The sequence below is a fragment of the Antrostomus carolinensis genome, unplaced genomic scaffold (genome assembly GCF_000700745.2).
Source record: "Antrostomus carolinensis isolate BGI_N321 unplaced genomic scaffold, ASM70074v2 scaffold18968, whole genome shotgun sequence".
NCBI lineage: Eukaryota > Metazoa > Chordata > Aves > Caprimulgiformes > Caprimulgidae > Antrostomus > Antrostomus carolinensis.
Genome location: NW_010333879.1, coordinates 1 through 23,808, shown reverse-complemented (window position 1 = coordinate 23,808; position 23,808 = coordinate 1). Strand labels below are relative to the sequence as shown.

General features: G+C 41.2%; 2 protein-coding genes across 2 annotated transcripts in view; one reads left to right on the top strand and one right to left on the bottom strand.

Moving 5' to 3' along the window:
* Positions 1-10,117, top strand: part of SLC26A3 (solute carrier family 26 member 3) — a 14,996-nt gene extending 4,879 nt beyond the window's left edge. Inside the window, exons 8-20 of the mRNA XM_029086497.1 lie at positions 1,569-1,716; positions 1,848-1,961; positions 2,074-2,151; positions 2,602-2,697; positions 3,729-3,835; positions 4,097-4,166; positions 4,255-4,347; positions 5,193-5,288; positions 5,909-6,142; positions 7,833-7,887; positions 8,388-8,533; positions 9,341-9,403; positions 10,014-10,117. Of these exons, the coding sequence (XP_028942330.1) occupies positions 1,569-1,716; positions 1,848-1,961; positions 2,074-2,151; positions 2,602-2,697; positions 3,729-3,835; positions 4,097-4,166; positions 4,255-4,347; positions 5,193-5,288; positions 5,909-6,142; positions 7,833-7,887; positions 8,388-8,533; positions 9,341-9,403; positions 10,014-10,037 (1,324 nt within the window). The 3' untranslated portion in view covers positions 10,038-10,117. The remainder of the gene's footprint in view (positions 1-1,568; positions 1,717-1,847; positions 1,962-2,073; positions 2,152-2,601; positions 2,698-3,728; positions 3,836-4,096; positions 4,167-4,254; positions 4,348-5,192; positions 5,289-5,908; positions 6,143-7,832; positions 7,888-8,387; positions 8,534-9,340; positions 9,404-10,013) is intronic.
* A 7,711-nt stretch (positions 10,118-17,828) lies between these two features.
* CBLL1 (Cbl proto-oncogene like 1) lies at positions 17,829-21,681 on the bottom strand (the record flags this gene model as incomplete). Its single annotated transcript, XM_010174031.1, has 5 exons — positions 17,829-19,303; positions 19,847-19,920; positions 20,712-20,795; positions 21,058-21,158; positions 21,514-21,681. Coding segments are annotated over 5 exons (1,469 nt in total), but the record flags the coding sequence as incomplete, so codon positions are not given.
* Positions 21,682-23,808: the final 2,127 nt, after the last annotated feature.

Sequence of the window (23,808 nt, the reverse complement as noted above, 5' to 3'; positions counted from 1 at the left end):
GTCCCCCAGCCACTAGCAGTCCTGGGAAGCCACCAGGACACTGCACAGTTCTCCTGCCTGATCCCCTGCAACCAGGCACCAGCATCTCCCCAGGCACCATTATCCTCTGGAGGCTTCAACATCAGCTCCGCTAGTGTACGCATGTAAAGAGTAGATATCCACACAGAGAGTTGTCACAGTTTAACTTGGCTGGCAGCCAAACACCATACAGCTCATTCACTCTCCCCCCAGCCCAAGAAATACGGGAGAGAATTGGAGGGGTAAAGGTAAGGAGACTTGTAGGTTGGGATAAGAACAATTCAATAATTTAAATAAAATAAAACTTAAATAATAATGATAATAATAATAATGATAAAATATACAAATGAGTGATGCACAGTGCAATTGCTCACCACCCACCAACTAATGCCCAGCCCATTCCTGGCTAGTGATCCCAGAGGAGAGAAAATCCCGAAAACTGAAACCCAGAAGAGAGAGGGAAAGTATTCCAGTTGACCCTCATTTATATACTGAACACGATGTTATATAATATGGAATATCCCATTAGCATATCCAAATACCAATTTAGGTCTGCTAATTTTACTATGCCCCCTTCTTCTTTGCCTGCAGATTAGCAAAACATGGGAAGTTGGAACGTCCTTGATTTTCTTAGCAGCAACTAGAAACATCAGTATATTATCAACATTCTTATACTAAATCCCCCACTGAAACCAAAACACAGCACTATTCTAGTTATTAAAAAGAAAATTAGCTCTATCCCAGCTGAAATCAGGACAAGAGTATCTATCTATATATAGAGTACATCCAGCTATGCCAGAATTTTGTCATAAAGAATTAATAGGCACACATTAAGTTAAAAAGAGGGAAGCAGATATTTACTAGGACAGCAAACTGCAGCCATTTACTTACTGGGGCACTCTCAATTGCCTCTTGTAGCCCCAGGGATGTTAGTGGGTGAAGCTTGCAGAATAAGAGCTGTTTCTCCTCAATAGTCTCCATTCTTCAGATTTCAGGTCACTGAGGGGGCGGGGGAAGCCCAGAGAGAAATTCTCCCTAGGATCTGCAAAAGCCCCTGATCGAGGGAGCAGAAAATGGTAAAGCTAAAGCATCTAGCAGATAGCCTGAGAGACTGGTCAGTACTACCTGACTTGGTATTTATTTATTTGTTTAAAGTGCTTCAATGAATCATGCAGGGATTTTTTTGTTGTTGTGGAAATGAAGTTAAATCCTTCTGTGTGCAAACTGCCTGTGCAAGGGCCCCAGAACCACCTCAGCTTTTACATCCATGCGTAACTAGAAGGCACAACTGTGCACCTCAGACAAAATAAGCTGTAGCTGGTCCTGGCCAGGGAAACGAGGACCTGCTGAGACACAAGCTGAGCTGAGTGCAGATAAACAGAGTCCCTGTGTGATCAAAGATTCCCAGAAGTTTTATAGGGTTCAGATCCACAATTCTGTGTTGCATCTCTCCAAAGTGCTCAGTGTGAGCTGGACACTGCCTTGCTCACTTGCTTGACAACTTGTCTCCTTAGGCATATCCTTAATGAGTAGTTTTTTCTGGTTTTCAGATTTCAAGCCCCTGTTGCACCTGATGTAGCCATCTTCCAAAAGTGTGCTGGCGACAGCATTTCCATCGCAATCGTTGGGTTTGCAGTAGCCTTCTCTGTGGCTAAAGTGTATTCTATCAAGCATGACTACCCAGTAGATGGCAACCAGGTAGGCAAATAACACAGAAACCAATACAGTGCATTTGTCCATGGGAAATAAGTAATTTTAGGAATGCTTTGCCTTGTGAATAACTGTCATGAAATAGCTTTTAAGAGCTATCTCTTTTGTTTTTATTTCAGGAACTAATTGCTTTTGGGCTGGGTAATATAGTTGGTGGATCGTTCAAAGGATTTGCCTCCAGCACCGCTCTGTCAAGATCAGGTGTGCAGGAGAGCACAGGAGGCAAAACACAGGTATAGAAAACAGATCATGATAGCATTTAATGCAAGAAAGCTCTCCTTTTCTTCCTGGATGACCATAATTCCTTCAGGCACTTATTCATGGTAGAATTGTTCTCTCATGCAGATTGCTGGTATTGTCTCAGCTGTCATTGTCTTGATTGTGATCTTGGCCATTGGGTTTCTCCTGGCGCCATTACAGAAGGTATTCACTGGTTTCACCTAGCACTTCCTCCTGCTTGTCAGAGACAGGGCTGCTCTAGGAGTCACTGGGAGTGTTCAAAGACTTCAGTGGGAGCCAAACAGGGTTTTGCAAAGCTTGTTTCTTCTTCCCAGATCATGACAAAGAGGACCACTACATCTGGTCCCTCAGAGAGAACACAACTGCCCAAACATCATAGCACCAGCTTTTAGGTGCCACAAGTAGTGAGATTTGCAGCCTCAAGTCAGACCCTGTGCTTCACCATGGCTAGGTCAGTTTGATGTTCCAGTGCGATGGATGGGGCATCCTGACTCGCAGCAGTGACACAACGTGAGGAGCTACCTGGCCTTTCAGATGCACTTTGGCCCTATTCATATGATCTTCTAAATCTTAATGTTCAATGTTTGCTTTGCTTGCTTAAAAATTCGACATGTATTTTTGTCTTTTTAACAGTCAGTCCTTGCATCTTTGGCTCTTGGCAACTTGAAAGGAATGCTCATGCAGTTCAAGGAAGTAGGCGTGCTATGGAGAAAGGACAAGTATGACTGTGTAAGTTGAGTCTCACAAGCATTCAGGAATAAAGCACTCTGGGAAAGCCACCTATTATGCAAATTTGATTACAGGTTATCTTTATTTTTACACCTGCCTCACTTCACCACGCAGGAAGTACGATAGTGGCATGCTTTTTTTACTTTCATACGCCTTGCTCATGTTTTCCATTTTGCCCCAGCTGTTTTGAGTTGATTCTCTCTCCTAACTTCATTTTCATCCATTTCATCAAAATCTGTTAAAATACAGTTCATTATATAAAGTCAAATATAGAAGGCAGTTACAGAAAATGTCTAAATACCCAGTGCATTGGCTACACATTCAGGGACAATTTCTCATACTCACACAGCAGGTTAGATGGAGGTTGCACAGCAAAAAACAAGTGAAGACCATGGCTTGAAGGGTTTACTCCAAATGGCAAAGCTCGTGGCTGGAGGGCAGGACTGCTAAGCTCTGACACTCAGAAAATTTAGGCTCTTGGCTTTCTCATTGGCCAATTCCTTGTGTTCCCAAATGGTTCCAGGCTTCAGTTTCCCCAGGTACCAAACAGTTATTTACCACACGAAAATGCTTTCAGATCTGTGGTTAAAAATACTCAATATTATCTAGTCATTTGTGCTTATCAGTCAGGTACACGCGCAGCACCTACATTTGCCTGTTTTGATATCCCAAGGACACTTACAACTCCCAGCTTTACCAGGATCCTGATTTACTTGTACCCTGGCCCTTCTGCTGCATTTTGATTAAGCATTTAATGAACAACCTATAGAAGATCCACACCTCTACTGTTCTAAGGCTTTATTATATAGAAATTGTCACCTCTAGAAACACTCCCTGGTGAGTCTGGCCCTATTTTACAAGAAAAAAACCAAAACAAACAACTTGGAAACTTGAAACCCTTCACCAAAGGTGGGTGGACAGCCTGGACCAGATCCAAAAAAAACAGTCCAGATGTTGTTGTTCCCACCCTGGGCTCACGACCCAGATCCTCAATGTGCTCATAACCACTGTCATCTGCCTGCTCGTTACAGGTTATATGGGTGGTGACTTTCTTAGCTGCTGTTTTTCTTGGCCTGGATATTGGGCTAGCAACCGCCGTGGCATTCCAGCTGCTGACCGTGGTGATCCGCTCCCAGATGTGAGTACTTGTTGGATGCAATTAAAAGATATCTCAGGGCCTCCTGTTATAAATTAATTCCCCCTGTACAGAGCAGGCCACCAGCCTCATGCCTTGGTCTGTCCAGCAACTGTGTAAACTCATTCACAGGTGTAAACCCTTGGATGTGGGTCCCGCTTCAGTCTGAAGAACTGGAGCTGAGGTTGCTTCCTCTGATATTTCTCTTCCACCAGGTTTCAGTATGGGATACAAATAATTGTGTGTGTGTGTGTTTGTTCACAGTCCCAGCTGCACTGTTTTGGCTAATGTTGGGAGAAGTAACATCTACAGGAATAGGAAGGATTACACCGATGTAAGAAAAGTCACATTTCTTTTATTATCTGCTGCATTCGTGTTTCTATAGCAGACATTGTTACTGACGCTGTTCCTTCATTGTACAGATCTATGAGCCAGAGGGAGTGAAGATTTTCAGGTGCGCATCTCCTATCTTCTTTGCTAATATAGAATTCTTCAGAGAGAAACTCATCACTGCTGTAAGTGTCTGGGGCTGTCATTCTGAAAATATGAATTGCATGACACATTAAAGTGAATACAATTTCCCAATAATTACTACATATGGAGTCGGTCCACAGTTCAGAGATTATTTTTTCATTAATTATTCAAATATTGTTGCCATTACTGTAATGCCACATGTGTACACACCTCTGAGAAAGAGAACATCCTCACTCATGCTGAACTTACACCATAACAATGTGTATATATATATTTTTTAAGTCCTTTAGAAGAAAGTAGTGCAAATACGGTAGGGACATTATTTTACTTTATTAGCATTTATATTATTTACACCCAATAAATGCTAGTTTATTCATCTTGCCCCAAAGAACTTAAACTCAATAGTCAGAAGAAAAACTGAATGAAATCCCACTATCAAAGAAGTCTTAATGTCTTCCATGACAACCTGGGCACAGGCAGCTGGTAACCAGCACAGAGAGCCAGGACCCCTGAGCCCTCACTGTGTGTCTCCGTCACCTGGGTGGCCGTCTCATAATGAAGAGGAGTAGGACAAGCTCTGGGCTAGCCAGCACTGCACCAGCCTGCTGAAGCTCCTTGCTTGTGCTACAGCATCAGCATGGTAATTCTGTCCATGCTGGTGTCCTAAAACTAGCACAGATAGGCCTGCCTGGTTTGCAGTCATACTTGTAGATATCTTCCCAGCCAAGTAAAAGAGCCCTTGTTTGAATCGATGAAAAGTAGTAGGCAACATCAAGTCCAAACTGTGCTCATCATGACTGTAAAAAAAAAGCTGCATGATATGCTGTGTCCTTCCTCTGGTGTCACTGGGGTGGATTTTTTTAATTATTCAAAGCTGTTTCTGCAGGTTGGCTTCAATCCACTGAGAGTCCTGAGGAAACGTAACAAAGCTCTGAGGAAGATCAGAAAGATGCTGAAGAAAGGAGAGCTGCAAGTGACACCCGTACGTAAGGCGACTCCACCCACAAGGGAGTTAAGCAACCAGCTCCCTGGCTTGACATGGCAGAGAAGTGCCTCACAGGCTCCTATCCTAATTAGATATGCTATTCCACAAGTTGCCATTTCATGACATAAACTTATATCAAAAATAAGATTTTAAACAGCTTTCACAGTTAAGAGATCTACAGCTTTACCATGGGCAGAGCTCGTATGTGTCCACTGGAGCTTTGTTTGGCAGCAAATGGCAGGATCAGATTCCACAGAGGTGATGTTCATGCTGCATTAATGGTAGGATAAAGCTGGTTTTCTCCCAGCCCAGATCCTGCATGCTTTTTGTTGGCTTGTTCCAAAATTACTGAATCAAAGCGTTATCTGACCGTTGGCTTCAGGGAGCAGTAAAAAGCCATCACTAACTGATTATGATAATGATTAAATGATTTATGAGAGGAAAGCCAACATTTTCAAAGTCCTCTAGACAAGGGAGAGATAGAATTTTTTGTAGTGGGTCCTGCTCCATCTCATGGGTAAATTGCCACCACTGTCACCCTTGTGTAAGATGCACTTCTACCTTGGCTGGGTCTTAAAAAGAAGTATTAATTATGATACTTTTCTCTGTCCACACAGACAGGCTTGATTTGCATGGCTAACCATACACTTGAGTCAGATGAAGAATTAGACAACAACAGAGTAGAGGAGCTGGACCAGCCCACCAACATGACAGACATGCCCGTTCAGATCAACTGGGGTGCTGACCTCCCCCCTGGCATTACTGTGCCCCGGGTCGACATCCACAGCATCATTCTGGATTTCTCAGCAGTGTCCTTCCTCGATTTTTCTGCCATGAGAGTGCTCCAAAAGGTAACTGTAATTCACCAGACAAACAGTGATCACATGAAAGAAAAATATATTGATGTAGTTACGCTTGAGGGAAGGGATGGAATCCAGAGGGACCTTGACAAGCTTGAGAAGTGGGCCCATGTAAACATCACGAGGTTCAACAAGGCCAAATGCAAGGTCCTGCACCTGGGTCAGGGCAACCCCCAGTATCAATACAGGCTGGGGGATGGAGGGATTGAGAACAGCCCAGTGGAGGAGGACTTGGGGGTACTGGTGGATGAAAAGCTGGACATGAGCTGGCAATGTGTGGTCACAGCCCAGAAGGCCAATAACCGTATCCTGGGCTGTAGGAAAAGCAGTGTGGCCAGCAGGTCGAGGGAGGTGATTCTCCCCCTCTACTCCACTCTAGTGAAACCCCACCTGGAGTGTTCTGTCCAGGTCTGGACTCCTCAGTACAAGAAAGACATGGACGTGTTGGAGTGGGTTCAGAGTAGGGACACAAAAATGATGAGAAGGATGGAACACCTCCTCTGTGAAGAGAGGCTGAGAGAGCTGGGGTTGTTCATCCTGGAGAAGAGAAGGCTCCACAGAGATCTTATTGTGGCTTTTCAATACTTAAAGGAGGCCTGTAAGAAAGATGGGGACAGACTTTTTACCAAGGCCTGTAGTGACAGAACAAGGGATAAACTGGAAGAGGGTAGATTTAGATGAGATATAAGGAAGAAATTCTTTATGATAGGGTGGTGAGACACTGGAACAGGTTGCCCAGAGAAGCTGTGGATGCCCTATCATTGGAAGTGTTCAAGGCCAGGTTGGATGAGGCTTTAAGAAACCTGATCTAGTGGAAGGCATCCTTGCCCATGGCAGGGAGGGTTGGACTAGATGATCTCTGAAGCTCCCTTCCAACTCAAACAATTTTGTGATTCTATTCTGTGTTTCTAGCTTCTTAAAAGTATTCCTACATGACTGGGAAAGTTAGTGGCATCTTTTGAGTTTATGTGAATTTTAATGTACATTTTCACAAGAAAATGTTTAGGAAATGGATTAAATAATCAACCTAAATTTTCTTGGACCTCGGGTGTTGGCTATGGCACCTTTCTTCACCTGGTAACATTTTGGGAAGCTTTACAGAAATGTACATATGAAATATGGCTTTAAACACCAGGGTGGAAGTTGGAGCATTGGAGTTTCATTTCTGCTCCCGTTTTCGCTTCCCAAGATGACCTTGAACAAAGCAATAAGAACAACATCTTCAAACAGCAGTAGCTAAAGTTAACTATCTAAAGCCACAGAAGGTGTGTAAATCTGTTTCCATAGGAACTAAGCACCTGCCATATCAGTGGGAACTGTAGTTCTGCTCAAATTCAGTTATAAAAATCTCTCCAGAAGCTTTTGGAGTCTTAGTTTCATCATGTGTCAAGTAGGTATAATAAAGCCATAGAATTTATGAAACAATATCTTTTTCACTATGGGCTAAATGTAATTAATACTGCCCCTTTTCAGAAGGATTTGTCACCCGATCCCATGACTGCAGCCACGTGAAGAGACCATACTGCCTCTAGGTGCAGCAGAGTTTGAGTTTAGAGCTGCTTACTATCATAGACCTTAAATATCTTAAAGTGGTTTGTATATTTGCTGTGGCTAATCACCATAATGGTTGTTATCAGCAAAAATAGCAGTACCTAAATGGTGCCTCTTTCTGGTTTAACAGACTTTGAAAGAATTCATCCGTATCGACGTGGACATTTACATTACAGGGGCACACGGTGAGTTCTTGCCTTTCCATCAGCATGGATGCCTCATCCCACTGCCTTCCCTGTCCACTACCGAGCACAGCTGGGAAGGTTTACCCCAGTGTCCCCTTCCAGTCTTGGATGGCCAACAGGTCCAGCTGAGCGGAGGCATCATCCCTCCCATGCTGTCCCCACCGGGCTAGGAACACGCATGGTGGCTTTTTACCATTGGCCACTGCTGTGCTGTACAGCTCTGGGCTGTGAGACCTGCTACTGGGCAGCCTGGCTTAGGCATGAAATGAGAAGCGGGGCTCAAACTCCTTTCTGCCTGCCATTGAGCAGGGCAGTACTGGTGGGCATTTATATCCCATCCTCTGCACATCAGTAAAGAGGAACCCATCTGCTCTAATAAATAAAACAGTGCAGTATATCAGAAATTCCTGGGCTCTCTCCGTGGACATGCTCAGGATAGACTATTTCTTTATTTTCAAGGCCCACGGGTCACTTTGACCTTTGATTTTGTTCTCCCACAGAGGGCTTCCTGGACAAACTGGAGAGATGTGCATTTTTTGATGAGGAGATTAAGCCATCCATGTTTTTCCTCACCATTCACGATGCAGTTTTACACATTTTGCTGAAGAAGGACATAGCCAGCTCCCCCAAATTAAAGCTCGCTGAGGTAACACTGCAGTTTTCATCTCTTGCTACTTTAGTGCCTTTACATTACTCAGGCACCCAGCAGTGCCCTGCATGGATAGCCACGTGCCCTACACCATCTCTGTATTTTAAAAGGTAATGATTAAAACTCAGCTGGTCTCCAATAAATTTGGAGAGTAAGAGTGATCCCTGGTCCAGGTGCCTGGCAAACCACTAGTGAAAGGAGGGAATTAATTCCCAGTGTAGACTGGCCTGGTTGTGGACTGGGGAATAGTGTGACAGAGAGTGAAATCCTGGCTTCTCCAAGTTCTGGCCCATCCATGGCCAGCCCTCTGCCATCACCCATCTGGCAGGGGATTGCTGCACATGCTGCAGCGGCTCTTGCAAGGCAGACTGGGTGCTGCTTGCATGTAGGCTTCCCAGGACTGTCTACCTTCAAAAGGCGTGCTGAAGCAGTGCAGATTAATTGGTACAGACAAATTTGGTGTTGGCCTATCTAGGAGTGTTCTTAAATTAAGAACAAGAAAGGATTTTGTGTATGTTATATCGGTTTAAAAGTACCAAACCCAGAAAGATACTCAACTGGTAGCTGACCAATCCCACTTAGCTGAAATGGCCCAGCCCTTCTGCATTGACCTGGAGATGTGGCAGGGGACACAAAGGGCTGACAAGTGAGAGCCTCCTTCCTTCCAGGCTAACTTCCCAAGCACATTCCAGAGATTTAAAAGCAAGATCTTCTTCAATGTAAAAAAGGAAAAAAAAAAAAAGAAAAAGAAAAAAGGAAGCAATCCATTTCCTAACCTACAACTTCTTGTGTCCATTGCAGGAGAAGGGTAGCAGCAACAACTACATCATCATCCCCAGCAACAGACTGCGCAGCCGGGAGTGCACGGTAAGACTCCTGTCTCTGATAGCGGCACTCCAGCCATAGGAAATGCCGCCCCAAAAGCCTCTCACAGGAACTGCTAGGTCAGATGACAAAAGCATCTTCACCCCTGAGCTCTTGTGTCAGCCCAGGGCAGAAAGCATCCAGACAGTGTATTAAGGGGATTTGACTTCAGGCAAAGCCCTACAGGTGTAAGAAGCATGGGGCTCTACTCACAGGCCTTGCCTTGCACACTGAGAGTCTGCAGAGGGAAGGTGGGTGAAGGCCATCTCATCAGGCTCTCACCCAGTCTCCTTGCCAGTCCACCACTGGAGCTCACAGGTAGTGTGTTCATGTGGCAGAGATGTCAGCATTGGTCCCATTTATCTACATGCCATGGGCAGAAGGGGAGTCCAGAGACAGGGATAAGAAAGGGACACACAGAGCCTCCCATCATGGACTTGAAGAGAAGGCATTATCCAGTACATGGCAACCCTGCAAGGAAAAAAATGTCAGACCATAGTCTTCCCACACAAACGCTTTACAGGAGCAAATTCTTACATGTCACTCATCAGAGGGCACCTACCCTGGCTATTCCTTACAGAGGGTGACGTTCATTTCCTTTTACTTCCTACAGATTCCAACAGAAACAAAATTTTAGATTTATTTTCTGAATATAATATCCTCCAGCAACACATCACTTACAGAAGATGAACAATGACATAGTGATGAGCATGAAGATGGAAGGATATAAGAAGGATTTACTACATATGGTTATGTTCCAGGTTTTGGAATGGGTTTATTAGTCTTTATGTACCTCTGTATATATAGAAATATATTTATGTATATACATGGAGCAAAAATCAAACAGATTTTCTTATTTCATACCTTGCTAACAGCCTACCCAGAGAGTTGAAGAAGCAGGTAATGTTAACCCTATTTGCATATATTTGTACATATATCTGTATTATTCTGACAGCATGTAGACATCCTGTACAGTTACTAGAGAATATATAAATATTATAAATATATAAATATATAAATCTTGTAATTTATAACAGACTAATAGTTGAGAGTGATATTTTATCTTCAGTTTGTATATAACTTGTATAAAGTTTTCCTTATGGTTTGCAAGATACTTAGTAGACTGTTATTAAACTTGTTTTCAGTTCACTACCATGAGCAAAGTGTATATAGTGACCAATGTCCCTACTGTAAAACATGAAGATCCATCAGCATTTTCAGATCCAAACCTAATTCATCAATTTGGATTGGGCTGATATAAAGTGCATAAAAGAGGATACATTTATAGTGAGCTATTAAATAATAATTTTGGTACCTCTGCATCGCTTGCTGCATTTGTCAATATACCATTGAGGTAGCTCATAATTGATGAGTGTGTCCCCAGCAAGCAGACAGACCACTGGCCCCAGAACTTGGCTCAGGAGGAGCTGTGGGTGTGGAGCTGCCAGGTGGGCAGGCAGAACTGTGAACAAACACACAGAGGACTTTAACTTAAAAAAAGTCTATTCCGATTCTGTAGTCTGCACAACCCAGCAGTACAACTGCTCTCAATCAGCTCCTGCTGCAACTCTAGGGCTTGAAGGTGAACTGCAGCACAACTTTCAGAGAAAATGCAAACAGTGACAGAACTTTTAATTTAGGATAGCAAGTGCTGGAGATATAAAAATCCTCATCCTAGAGGAAAATGGAAACCTTCCTAGAGTCTGAAAGAAACTGCAGTCTGAAATCACAAGAGTTTTTAGTTTTCAAGCCTAGTTTTGACTTTCAATCACACTGAGAGCACCAAAATACTGCATTTGGACTTGCAGTTAAGAAAGGCTGAAGGGAAGGAGAAAGTGCTCTGGGTAAAGAAGAACCACATGTCTCTGTAATATGCAAGACTTCAAAACAAAATTTGAAGGAAAATCAGACAGAAATAAGTGGGGAGAAATGCCACTTGGTTTTATGAAAGGTACACGTACACATGCCATATGCACATGGTATCTTTAAAAAGCCAAGCTTCCAAAGGGAAATGCCATAGATGTCACTCTCTGGACCTGAGTAAAGCCTTTCGTGCCATGCCAATGGGCAACTGTTAATGCCCTTGGTGGAGATGGGATGCCTAAAGACACTGAAAGGCAAAGATGCATTAGACTAAAGAAGAGGTGACAACTAGGAGCTTTGAAAGGGCAGTACAAGGGTAGAGGCAGCACTGATCTGTTAAATATTTTCATTAATTGTATTTTTTTTAAAAAATATGGAGTTATCTGATGAAATCTGCTAACGACACCAAGCTAGAAGATAATATTAAAGCAAGGAGGCCTTGAATACAGAAAGAATGAGGTGACATTGAAGGCCGAGGTAAGAAAAGTTCAGTGTTCAGAAAAACACACTCGTGTATATGCAGATGAATAACAAGTTGCAGTCCTGCGGTGGGTGATCACGCACTTGAAATGCACGGGAGAGGCGGGCTGGGTGGTAATCACAGCAAGATGTTACAGATTGCTTTCTGTGGACACCAGGTGGATGGTGGGCAGTTGTACTAGCCTGCTGCTCTTTGGAGCATGCCACAGCAGACTTGCTGGCGAAGTCAGGTACATCTCATGTGCAGACAACCAGCACAACACTACCTGAGAACAGGTACAACCAGGATGTCACTGAATTGCCTTTCTAATTAAGCCTTTCAAAAACCCCATAATTACGTCAGAACAGATTTTCCTGGCAGAATGAGGAAGATACTAGTGCTACTGTACAATGCACAGCAGACATTTCGTTCTAAATACTCCAAACGTCAGGACTAAGCCCTCTGGTTCAAGAAAGATGAGTCAAACTGCAATTAATGAGGAAAATTGCTATGATGATCTTGGTGGGATGGAGAGCCTGTATCTAAAGACTGGCAAAAAAGAGAACCTAAGAGAGAAGAAAGGATATAGAGATATGTGTATATATATATATAGATATAGATATAACTAAACTGGTCAAACATAAATATAAGCTAGATATTAGAAGACAGTTCTTAATTTTTACAATGGTGACATTCTGAAACATCCTTCCCAGTTAGAATAAGAGGAGTAATAAAACCTAAACCACTTTTTAGATGAGCTTTAACATATTTATGAAAATCATGATACCGCATCGTATCAGTGGAATCTGGAGTTTCCAACTCGCGCTGTTCCTCCTGTGTGCACCTATGCAGACTCAGGCAAACACCCCCAGCAAAAGCAAGTCAGGCTGGTGGAATACCACATACTGTAGCCCAAAACCATATTGTCATCCTCTTAAGTCGCTCTACTCTATTTTTTAATGTTGACAACAGCAGCATTGTATTTCTGATGCTTTACACGATTTCCCCCCCCAGGTACTGGTTATTTCCACATTCAATTCCCTGTTACTCTAGTACTAATGGTGCTCCGGGCAGTTCACCCTCATGCAGATGGTAGCACATATGCCTTGCTCTGTTGTGGGATATCATGGTGATGCAGATTTACTGGCTTATTCTTGAGACAGGCACCTTTGGAAACCTAGATAGATATTGCTCTCCCAGTGAGCATGGTTGGTGCTGTTAGAGCAACACCATGTACCACTTTTTAATACTTTACTCTAGAATAAGCTAAAAGGCAAATTCCATACCTGCTTGCTTTTTGGAGAGCTGACAGATAGGGTGTCAATTCATCACATAGCCTGAACCTACCTCTCCTCAGCACAGAGCAGATGCTTGGTAACTAAATAACAGGCATTTCATACCAGTAAGAAGTCATGGAGCCTGTGATGCTCAAGCCTAATCTCAAGCTTGGTTTTCACTTTGCAGTGCAGATGAGATTGCCTGTGTGAAATAGAGAGACAGAAAATCCAAAGTTATTCAGTTATCCAAGGTCTTGGGCCCAATGGAGAGAACATTGCAACATCCAAAACTGTATTTTTTGCAATTTCAAACTAAGTTTCTGTTAAGGAAAAAGTATTTTTAAGCACTTCTTTATTGGAAAGAAATGTCACTTACAGTTCTCTGTTCCTCATCCCTGTGTTGAATGTAGACAGCTTTCTTTTCTCTCTGAAGAAAATATCTGCTCCCTAAGAAAAGTTTACCTGATCCAGACATGGCAAAGAACAAGTGCAGGAACTCTCATTAGTACTTAGGTGATTTTATTTACTGTAGGAAATAATTCACTATAAACCACTTTGGAGCTGTGTTCAAGCATTGGTTTTCACAAATAAAACTGAAGAAATCTCTTGTCAACTGACACATATTCACATCTATTTAAAATTACTCATTTTGTTTTTTTTTTTTAAGCAGTTACTCTGAAGTTCTTTTGTGAAACATTACTACATAAAAATGGAAACATTCCTGACCATTTGCATACATAATCACTCTTTCTGTTACCAGAAGAGGTGTATTACAATCAGTCCTACTAGCACTCAAGAATCACTTGCATTCTATTATCAAAATGAATGAGAAAAGTTTCAAGATGACTGAGCTAATTTGCCAGCTTCCCGCTGTTATTCCACCCACACCTTTCCAGATGTACGCTGGATTTTTTAATCTTTTAATCTCTTGTACTCATGAACTGAGTCAAAACTGAAAACAATTTTTAAAAAACCCAAACAATAAATTAATGCCCCATATTTAGAGAACAAAGAGCTGCAGAGTAGGAAAAGCTTCTGAAGTTGCACTGTCTTATGGCTAAGTCAAGACTAAAAGGAGCTGTAAACTTCATTCTCACTTACACTGACCAAACACAGCTCAGTTTACAAACCATTAGTGTGAATATAACATACCTGAACACAGTGAAGAAACTCGCAGTTGTAAAGGCATCACTACTACATAAAGATGATTTAATAATTGCTAAGAATTGTTTTAACACCATAAAATAAAAACCAGGGAAAAAACAACTTGTATAATACCAACATTCCCTTCAGAAATGTAGTCAGGACTAAAATTAACATAAAACTTGAACATTTCTCTGCTGTATTGGACCCTGTAGTGTCATATCTATGAACAGGAGAAGTTCAAACTTATTTTCCATACATTCAATACTACATTGCAACTGCAATCTGCTGTGCTCCTCCAGTTTCCTAGGCTTGACGGTACCTTCTGATACAACCCTGCGCAACACAGCAATGCACGCAGAGAGAAATAACACAAAATCAGGTGCAAGTTTTACAGTGAAAGAAAACATTTTAAGAACAGAGAGGTGTCTTCAGACTTGATCCACAAAGCATATCCACAAATGTGCTTTTGAGAACACTTGACTTGACATAACATAGGAGATGTTTTCTCCCCCTTGCTATGTGTTCAAACTCTTAACTTGGAATGAACACAGGCTACTTCTACTTCATTTTTTAGCAAACAGAATTTGACACTCCTTTGAGAGTAGTAAAACTCCATCCAATAAGGTTTTCTAATTCTCTTGGATCAGATTTTTTAAGAAATAATTAACATTTCTCATTTTTCTTTTTTAAAAGATATGAAAAACATTACTTAACACACGTAGGTAAGCAATCTTTATGTTAATAGCATTTTTTAAAAAAACACCAAACATAAAGCATGTGTTCAGGCAATTAGCCGGCTGCTTGGAAAGTATGCATGGTTACAGGCAATCCTTTAAGCAAAGTTATAGATGGAATTGAAGATAAAGTGTAAGGAGACAAACATCTAAACCACAGATGTTTTCAGGCCATCCGTTGGTGTCCCTCATTCATTCCACGCTGGACACAAACCAACAGAAAACCCCTTTTCATTCCCTTATGTGGCATTACTAGAAGAATCTACAATGGCTGACAAATTTAAATGCCATCACAGTTCTCTTCAAACCTTAAGATCTCTCAGCAATGCCTTGGGAGAGAGATCACTGCCACAGACAGAGATATTTATTCAAAATAAACATAATTCAATTCAAATGTTTGTCTTTACAAGAAGACATAAGTAGGAATCCAAAGAATTTGCAAGCACATCTCACCACTTCTAAGACTGTCAATGACACAATTAAACACCATATATTTCTGAACCCCACACTGGAATGATCAGGTATTTTGGAAAAAAAACCCAACCAACCACTCAACAAAAAAACCACAACCCCAAAATACACTCAAAATGCCATAAACAAATTAAAAAGACTGTTAACATAAAGTTTCAACCCACACATTTTTAAACTTTGTAAATACGAAAGCAGCAACAGCACCCTTAGTTACACAGGTATACTTAAGACTTAATAAATAAAAAAATGGATTTAGGTCTTCCTATACAAGCAGTACGTACAAATTCGATGCAAGTTCAAGTCCTGCCTACATAAGATGACTTCTCACTAAGTCCTCTATCACAAAGACCTTTGATCCATGGTCACTAAACTTTTAAAGGATCCCACTGATATGTCATTGTCTGTATGACATATGTCACCCTCGTCTCATATATAAACAGAAAAAAATTCTCACACATTCTCTACAGTGACATTTATCATTTCTGCTTTTTGATAGAGCAAGGGCAGCTGTTTTCCCCTCATCAATTCAACTGCCTCATCACTTTCAGAGGAACAGTTTAGCAGTAACTTCAAGAACAGCAATGGACCCAGAATTATTAAGTTTGAACTGTTTGTGTTTCACAACAGACTGGATAATACCTAACAAAAGTATGCAACCTGACTTATTTCTAAAAGCTAGCATGATGGAAAGAGTTGCCTTATTTCCTCTTCACCTGCAATTGACAGGTAATAGCTGATTTCAGAACACCTTATTTTTCAGAAGAGTGCACAGGTGAGGTTGATGTGTCTCCCTGCACAAAAGCCTGTCACAAGGTATCCTCGTAAAACTGCACATCACCTTTTCAGCCTAAACAAAAAGAAGCTGGCACCTAGAACCATCAGCAAGTCTGTTTGAAATGGGTAACAGTGACAAAAGGGGGTCCTCAAAAGTTTCGCACGTGTTTATGTTACTGAAACAAAATTATGCTGGCACAGTCATTTTCACCTTCGCCCACACTGAAATGGAGATTTTCAACCAACTCCGTACCACAGCACACTATCACAATCAGTCTCTTTTTTTGCCAGCGTGCTTTATTTAAAATGAGTTATTTTTCAGAGACTAAAACAAAGAACTATGTCTTAGAAAGCAGCACATTACAGCTGAGCAGACTTTTAATCAGTTGACACTTACTGGCCATTTGTATACCCCAGAATTTGTATGTGTATCTCAGAATTATTTGCACATCTCCAAAGTATTTATTTGAAAGGCAGTCTAAAAGATTTGCCCGCGGTCACAAGGAAATCAATGGCAATCAAGGACAGAGTGTAAATCCAAAGAACCCTTCCTCTAGTAATTAAAAATAAGAGGTTTGTACATAAAATTACAAAATTTGCAATTTTGCACTGCCAAAGATTTTTAACACTTATGAGGCAGGAAAAAGAGGTTGACAAAATAAACAGTAACATGGAGGTTTTGAGATGGTTCAGATTATTTGAGAACAGTAGGAAATTACAAACCTTAGAAAAAACCCAAAGGACTTCTTCATCGAAAAGCATCACTGCCAGAAATGAGGCATTTTGAAAAAAAAAAAACCCAAAGGTTCAGCACTAACATGGATTAGAAATGCAAAGATAAGCACTCCAAACAACAGACAGGACTGTTTTCTTATTGTCTGGTTCTGCTACCAGCTGCACTAAAAAAAGAACATTCTAATTTTATATTTATTATATTTCTCTTTAAAAGCATGCTTAAAAAACATAGATTTTGGGCCAAGAGAGACCCGAGGGCCTGCTTGTATTTCTATTTTTTTAAAAAAGCAAAACAAGACACCTAACTACTGTCAGTTCAATTAAATCTGTATCACAAAACTGAAACAGATAAAGGATGTGTAGCTTTTTTATTTCTTTGTATCACATAAGGGATTTCAGACCACTTCTTTCTGGTTATCCAAATGGGAAGTTTTCCTACTGCACGTATTACATGAAGCGACAGACGCAAACACCACTTCCCTGTCAGAAATAATCTCCTTCTCACAGACACAGCAAGCCAGTTCACAGCCACTTCCACACAAGTATAGCCACAGGTAAACAGAATGGTTTGAATTCAACTCCAGCGAGTAATGTACATGTAAACAGAACCTTCTGAACCAAAATTAGCTTTAAAGCAAACAAATCCAAAGACCCAAACAAACAAACCCCATCAAAACCCACAATACATTATCACATGGGTTCACGTCATGCCCAAAGCTGTACTTTTGAGAGATTTATCTTGCTGCATAATTTTAAAGAAAAAAAAGAAAGAAAAATGTGGAATTTAGTATTCTGCTTGTCTGATTTCTAGTGCCATGAACAGCCTGAATTTGTTATATGCAACGGTAACTGTTAGTAGGAGAAATATTAAAGTTAATATTTCATTATGCTGCCCATTTGGAAATTATTACTGACAAAATTGTGTCCCAGAACTAGGTCTGTGTTAACTTCATATAAAAACTCACCACTTTTACAACCATATTTCAATTTAATTATTGTACACAGGTTAACAAAAACATATCACAAGTGAAACTAAACACTGGATTTAACAAAAACAATATTCAGAATGGTACAACACGTGTTCATTTTCTCCAGGAAATAATATTACAAGTGTTCAACTTAGGACAATTTAGCCACACTAGAGACAGAAGTTCTGTTAAAATGCAGCCGTGGTCTACTAAGCCACCTATTTTAGCACTACAGAATATTTGAAGTCAGTCTTACAGCCAAGTCTTAATAAAAATCATTTAAGATTCAAACCCCAAGATATTTTACAGTCAAAATGACAGTATGAAAAAAAACAAACCACACAACAAAATAACCCCAAAACAATTAATTAAAAGGCTGTTGTATATAGTTTTATCCTCTTCATAGCACTCTCTATTCATATAATTGCTCATATCATTGGTAATAGGGTCTGTATCTGGCTTGATCGGGGTGGTGTGGTCCAGGAAGCGGGGCCTGAGCAGGAGGCCCTTGCATCCTTGGAGGCGGAGGCGGCCCCCTTGGAGCTGGCCATATCCCTGGACTCATTCCCCCAGGCTGTGTGAAAGGGGGACTGAGAGTTCCTTGATCTTCACTGAACTGTGGCAAAGAGTTAGGATTATAGTGATGGGGAGGGGGTGCATTTACATTTACAGGGGGGCCTCCGTGCTGAGGAGGGGGAGGTCCTGGAGGAGGATGATTCATATATGGTGGCATCTGGGCAATTATATGTCCAGGTGGTGGGGTTATTGGAGGAGGAGCAGAGGTCATTGGTGGTGGAGGAGCTTGGCTATATACCATGTGTGGAGTACCTGCTGCCTGGGGAGGATGCTGCAGCGGATGGCTTATTGGTGGAGGTGGTGGTGGGGGTGGAGCATAATGTTGCTGTGGAGGCATAATATGATGAGGGTGCGATACCACTGGTTGACCCTGGTATTCAGGATGATGATGAGCAGGTGCAGGGGCTGGTGGAGGTGGTTCTCGAGCACCTGAATTAGAATCATCCTGAATAGGGACAGTTATTAAGTTGCTGTGTTTTCTCGTTGAAATGCGGAAGGTGTCCTGACTGACTGGGCGAGGTGGCGGTGGAGCCATGGACATCTCCGCCGGAGGCGCACGGATATCTTCGTGTGGCTGGTTATAATGCTCATGTGGCACATGCTGTAAAGGAGGTGGTGGCATCATGATGTGCTGCTTTGGCGGAATGTGGGTCATATGATGTTTCTCAGGTGGCATGATGAAACGCTCAGGAATTTCAGCAGGCGGTGGGGCAATAGGAGGATGCACAGGTTCAATTGGAGGACGAGTGACAGGCTTCCCAGCTCTCATATGACGGTGGTTGATGTGAGCTTGTAAGTCCCTCTGCGACAGGTAAGTTCTCTTACACCCTTGAACAATGCTACACATGAAGAGAGACCCTCGGACACACTGCTCGATTCGCTGCACAGGTTCATTACAGCTGAATCAGAAGAGAATACTGGTTTATTGTCATCACAGAGAGCTCGTACTTTTTTTGTTAAAAGTCAACCCATTTACCGTAATTACCCCAGTTAGAACTGGCAAATTTTTCCCCATTGTAACAATGAAAAAAACACTTCATTGATTTTGAAGTTTTTAAGTCTCCAAACACAACCATCAAAGAACAAAAATTTCATGAGGTGGAAATCCATAAATAGCATCACTCTCTCTCAGGAATTCCTTCTGTGCTTTAAGATGTACAAAGAGTCTCTCTCACTAAGCAAATTAAAATGCTGTTTATTCCTTTTCAAATTAGAGCAGTAACAGGTTATCTACCCAAATACTTAAACAGCAAAGTAAATGCTGATCTCCTATAATCCCAAAATATGGGATCAAAACTATAATGAAGTGGTGCAGTAAAGCATAACTCTACTGCCTCTGCTAAATGGACATAAATAAGAACCATGTTAATACAGTACCCGAAATAAGATATTTAAGTTACTTTCCTGTATTTCCTTTAATAATGAATCTTGAGATAACTTACCCTGGACACATCTTGTCTCCCTTTTTCTCATGTAGTATAGCACAGTCATAGCAGAAAACATGCTTGCAAGGTATCTAGAGACAAAAAAATGGCTCTGTTAAGACACTGTAAATAATATCTACGTAATTTTGCAGAATACAGTTCCTCCCTCCAGTACACAATTCCTAATAATAAAAGTAACCAAGTTGCCTATGAGGTGAACAGGCACTGTGGTAGTTAGCAGTTTACAGCACCTTTGCATAGAAGCTTTCTAAAAGAGTTTGTGTTTTTTAGGGGTTTTTTTAACAGTTGGAAAAAAGTATAGGCAAAAGTTTAAGTCTTGCAATAACTGAACATTTATAGAAGCTGTATATAGCAGTCTAATTACACCTGTCTTGCTGGCAAGGAAGGAAAGTTTTAAAAGCATTAACTGTCATTAAGTCAGATCCTGAAGCCTGTTACATCACTTAGAAATCTAAATTAATCTCAGGGATTTTGTATCACTAATTTTAAGTGGACATAATAGTGGACAGTGTTTTCTAACTTCATTGCAAGTCTTCAACTGACATAAAGAGCTTATTTTTAAAGCTAAGTAGTGTAAGGTCAAATCCCACTGAACTTGGGTTTTTTGTTGGTGACAGTGTTCTGATTTTTGTTTAACATTTTCAAGCTTACTTTATTAAATCAGGGGTAAAGTGGAATCAGCCAGACAGATGGAACAAAAACACTTCAGCAATGAAGGCCCCTGGTTCCATCCTGGTATTCTTCTGCTGTTTATTCAGAGCCCTGAATCGGTAACCTCTAGATGCCTCATAGAGACACACTAACACCTAATTTTACCTAAAGGGAAACCATGGCTGCATCGTCCACTGATAATTTCACTCACCATGCGTCCATACATTTTGATGGGCAATCCACACTTATCACAGAAATGGACCGGTGTATCGTCCTTTTCCCCCAGCAGGTTTATCTGATAGAATAGAGAAGGGGGTGGGAGAACAAAACCCAACATCACCAAAGTTTCTCATTTCAGTTATCACCAATATACTCATTATTTCTGAATTAGCTGAGAAGGAAGCAAGAACACCACAAACGTGAGAAAGCAGAGAATGTATTCTGAGTTAGTCAAAAGTAATTGAAGCACTTCTATTTAAGAAGGTATCTGCTAGCACTACCTACAGTTTGGTGTGATTCGCAGACAGAGACTCACAACATCCCACCCATTACTTTACCTTATAGTCCCAAAAGATGGGTCCAGGGAATCTCCTTTGATTGCCAAACATTTCACCTCCTTTGCATTCATATCGCTCCTCTTCGTTATAATCAAATTCTTCTGTGGAAACAAGAGAAAGAAGAAAGACACGAGCCAACTACAATGCTTTCCTAATTTGACACTGGCTGCTATTAAAGGCATGTGTCATCCTATTCTGAAATCATCAAGAAATGCTACAGCACTTCCAATCTGCTGGGCCCACTCTGCAGAAAGGTACGGCCAGAACAGCAGACAGCCTGTTTTGGGAATGTGAACCATCCCATCCTTATCGTACAGCAGCACCTGGAAATCTGAAACTTGTTTTGCACTTGGACAGAACCTCAGACTCTAAGTTTCCAAGGCTGAATAAAGTCTTGAACAATGCTGCAGAATAATATGCTTTCCTACTACAGGGCTAGTATTTATGTTCATTTACCTTCATCACCAGCTTGTGCCTTTGAAGGCATCCTGTTCATATTTCGTGGAGTCCGAGGTGCAGGTTTGGTTTTATTGGTCTGTTTTGAGATAAGCTTTATAGGGATTCTTCGACGAACGTCAAGACCACCCAATGTTCCTGAACTATTTGTTCCTTGTAAATCATTGTCTATGAAAGAAAAAAAAAAAGAGTTTATGCAATTTTTCAGTTAGTTTCTAAAGTGGTTAAATATTAACAGAAGAGTTTTAAGAAAAATAATTTTAAACTTTGTTTGAGACAAATACAAGATATCAAAGTTTAATCACTAGAAAATAAATATCTTCACAGAGAATTTCTTCTAGAAGTCAAGTCACAAAACTTTATTAGGAACAACCATGCTTTTAGGAAATCCAATTCTAAAAGTAAAGCTATTTTAGAAAGTTAGCTAGTCTGTTATTTCTTCACAACAGCAAAAGAAACATTAATTGTATCGCTCCTCTCACAGCATGAATAATACTGGACAGTAAAGTCTTTGTACAATCTTGACAACATAGAACTTCTTATGAGAAAAGATAATGCTTACAATTTATGTAAATTGTTGATTAAATTTGGAAGGAAACTAGCTCAGCACCTTGACATATCACTTAGGAATGTAGCATAAAGTATCACAAAAATGTCAGTACCTAAGAGTATGTCCTCGCTAAACTGAAAATTATTGTTCCCCACTACATACAGAATTCTCTTTACCAGATTTAAGTCCGAGTACCAGGGCAAAGGAAGCAAGAAATAACCTGACACACACATCAGCAGATACAGGCTCCAAGAGATAATCTAGAGGGGATATTGCAACAAGCAACACCAATGAAGGATGTAGAACTCCCCCAACTTCCAGTGAATCTACCTTCTACCACTGCATAGCATCTTATTTACATAGAAATAAAGTTATGTCCTTCACAAATCTACCCAGCCCACTTTCATTTTAATTGAAAATGCCATTTTGGCAGGCATTTCAAAGCGGGACACGCTCAGCCTCCAAGGGGTGTGCTGCAGGTGGTTACAGAGTGTGAGCCCTGGCACTGCACTTGATACCGTACTGCAGCCCTGGAAGGATCACTGAGGCCCCAAAGGATTACAGCACGGTAGCATCTGGACACTGTAATCAGAGCCCCATTAGTGTAATTCTGTGTAATGCCTTGGAAACTACTGTCCCTCAAAGCCTGTAACAGCCTACACAACACAAACAGGAGGAGGAAAAACAGGGGAGAAAAAAAAGGGGCCAACTGCAGCAAAGTTTCAAATTGGGACTGTGACCTGACAGTCAATTTACCTCAAAATCAAAAGCCCTCAACTTCCTCTGATAGATCAAATATATTTATTCCTCTCAGCACTGCAGCTGACACGTTTCACTCTAAAAGGCAATGTGTAAAAAGGCAAAATCAATGAAGCCTGTTTTACTTCTGTTCATTCACTGCTTTTGTTTGGGCTGTCCTGTTGGCTAAACGGATGACCCAGCAGACAGCAGACACCAGGCTTCCCCAGGGACTGCTGGCCTGGAACGTCAGAGAAAACAATGCTAGAGCTGTCTATTTTCCACTCGTGGGGAAATTCTGTTTTCTACCAGAACACACAAAAACACGCCACCACAGAGCAGAAGCTTCTGCAGGACCTCAGTCCATTTGCAAATAGGGATAACTAAAATAAATTTAAAAAACAACTTGTGTATTATTCAGCCCATTGAACTGCCAATAGGAAACAATTAAATTCTGACACTTTTCCTCCGTGTACCTGCGCAAGCTAGGAATATTTACGAGTCAGCTGCTCAACTAATCCCAACTAGCAAGTTTATTAGTCATTCATGTTTCATGGAAGGATAATAAATTCCATTCTGTGTAAGCATAACTAGCAGGATCAAGTCCAGGAAAAAAAAACAAAAAACATGCTAAAATAGCTAAGACTACTTAGAGAACCTCTAATTATACATTATATACTCTCCCAAACCTTCAACAACTTTTCTTGTGTTTATTTTTTATTTCAGGGGTTTTTAAATTCATAAATATAGCCCAAATACTACACCTTACACACATCAATTTATAAAGCAAACTCTGCTAAGGGGAAGGAAAAACCCCACGTCCACTCCTCTATCCGCCAGACCAGGGCAGCACGCTAACCAGCAAAGCCACAAAACCGAATTTAAGCACATCAGGAAGTTTCCTCTCCCGAGCACAACCAGGAACCAGAAAACGCATCATCGGCACCGATCTCGGCAAACGCAGCGGCCAGACAAGCGCCTCGCCGCCACCCCCGCAGCGCAGCGCG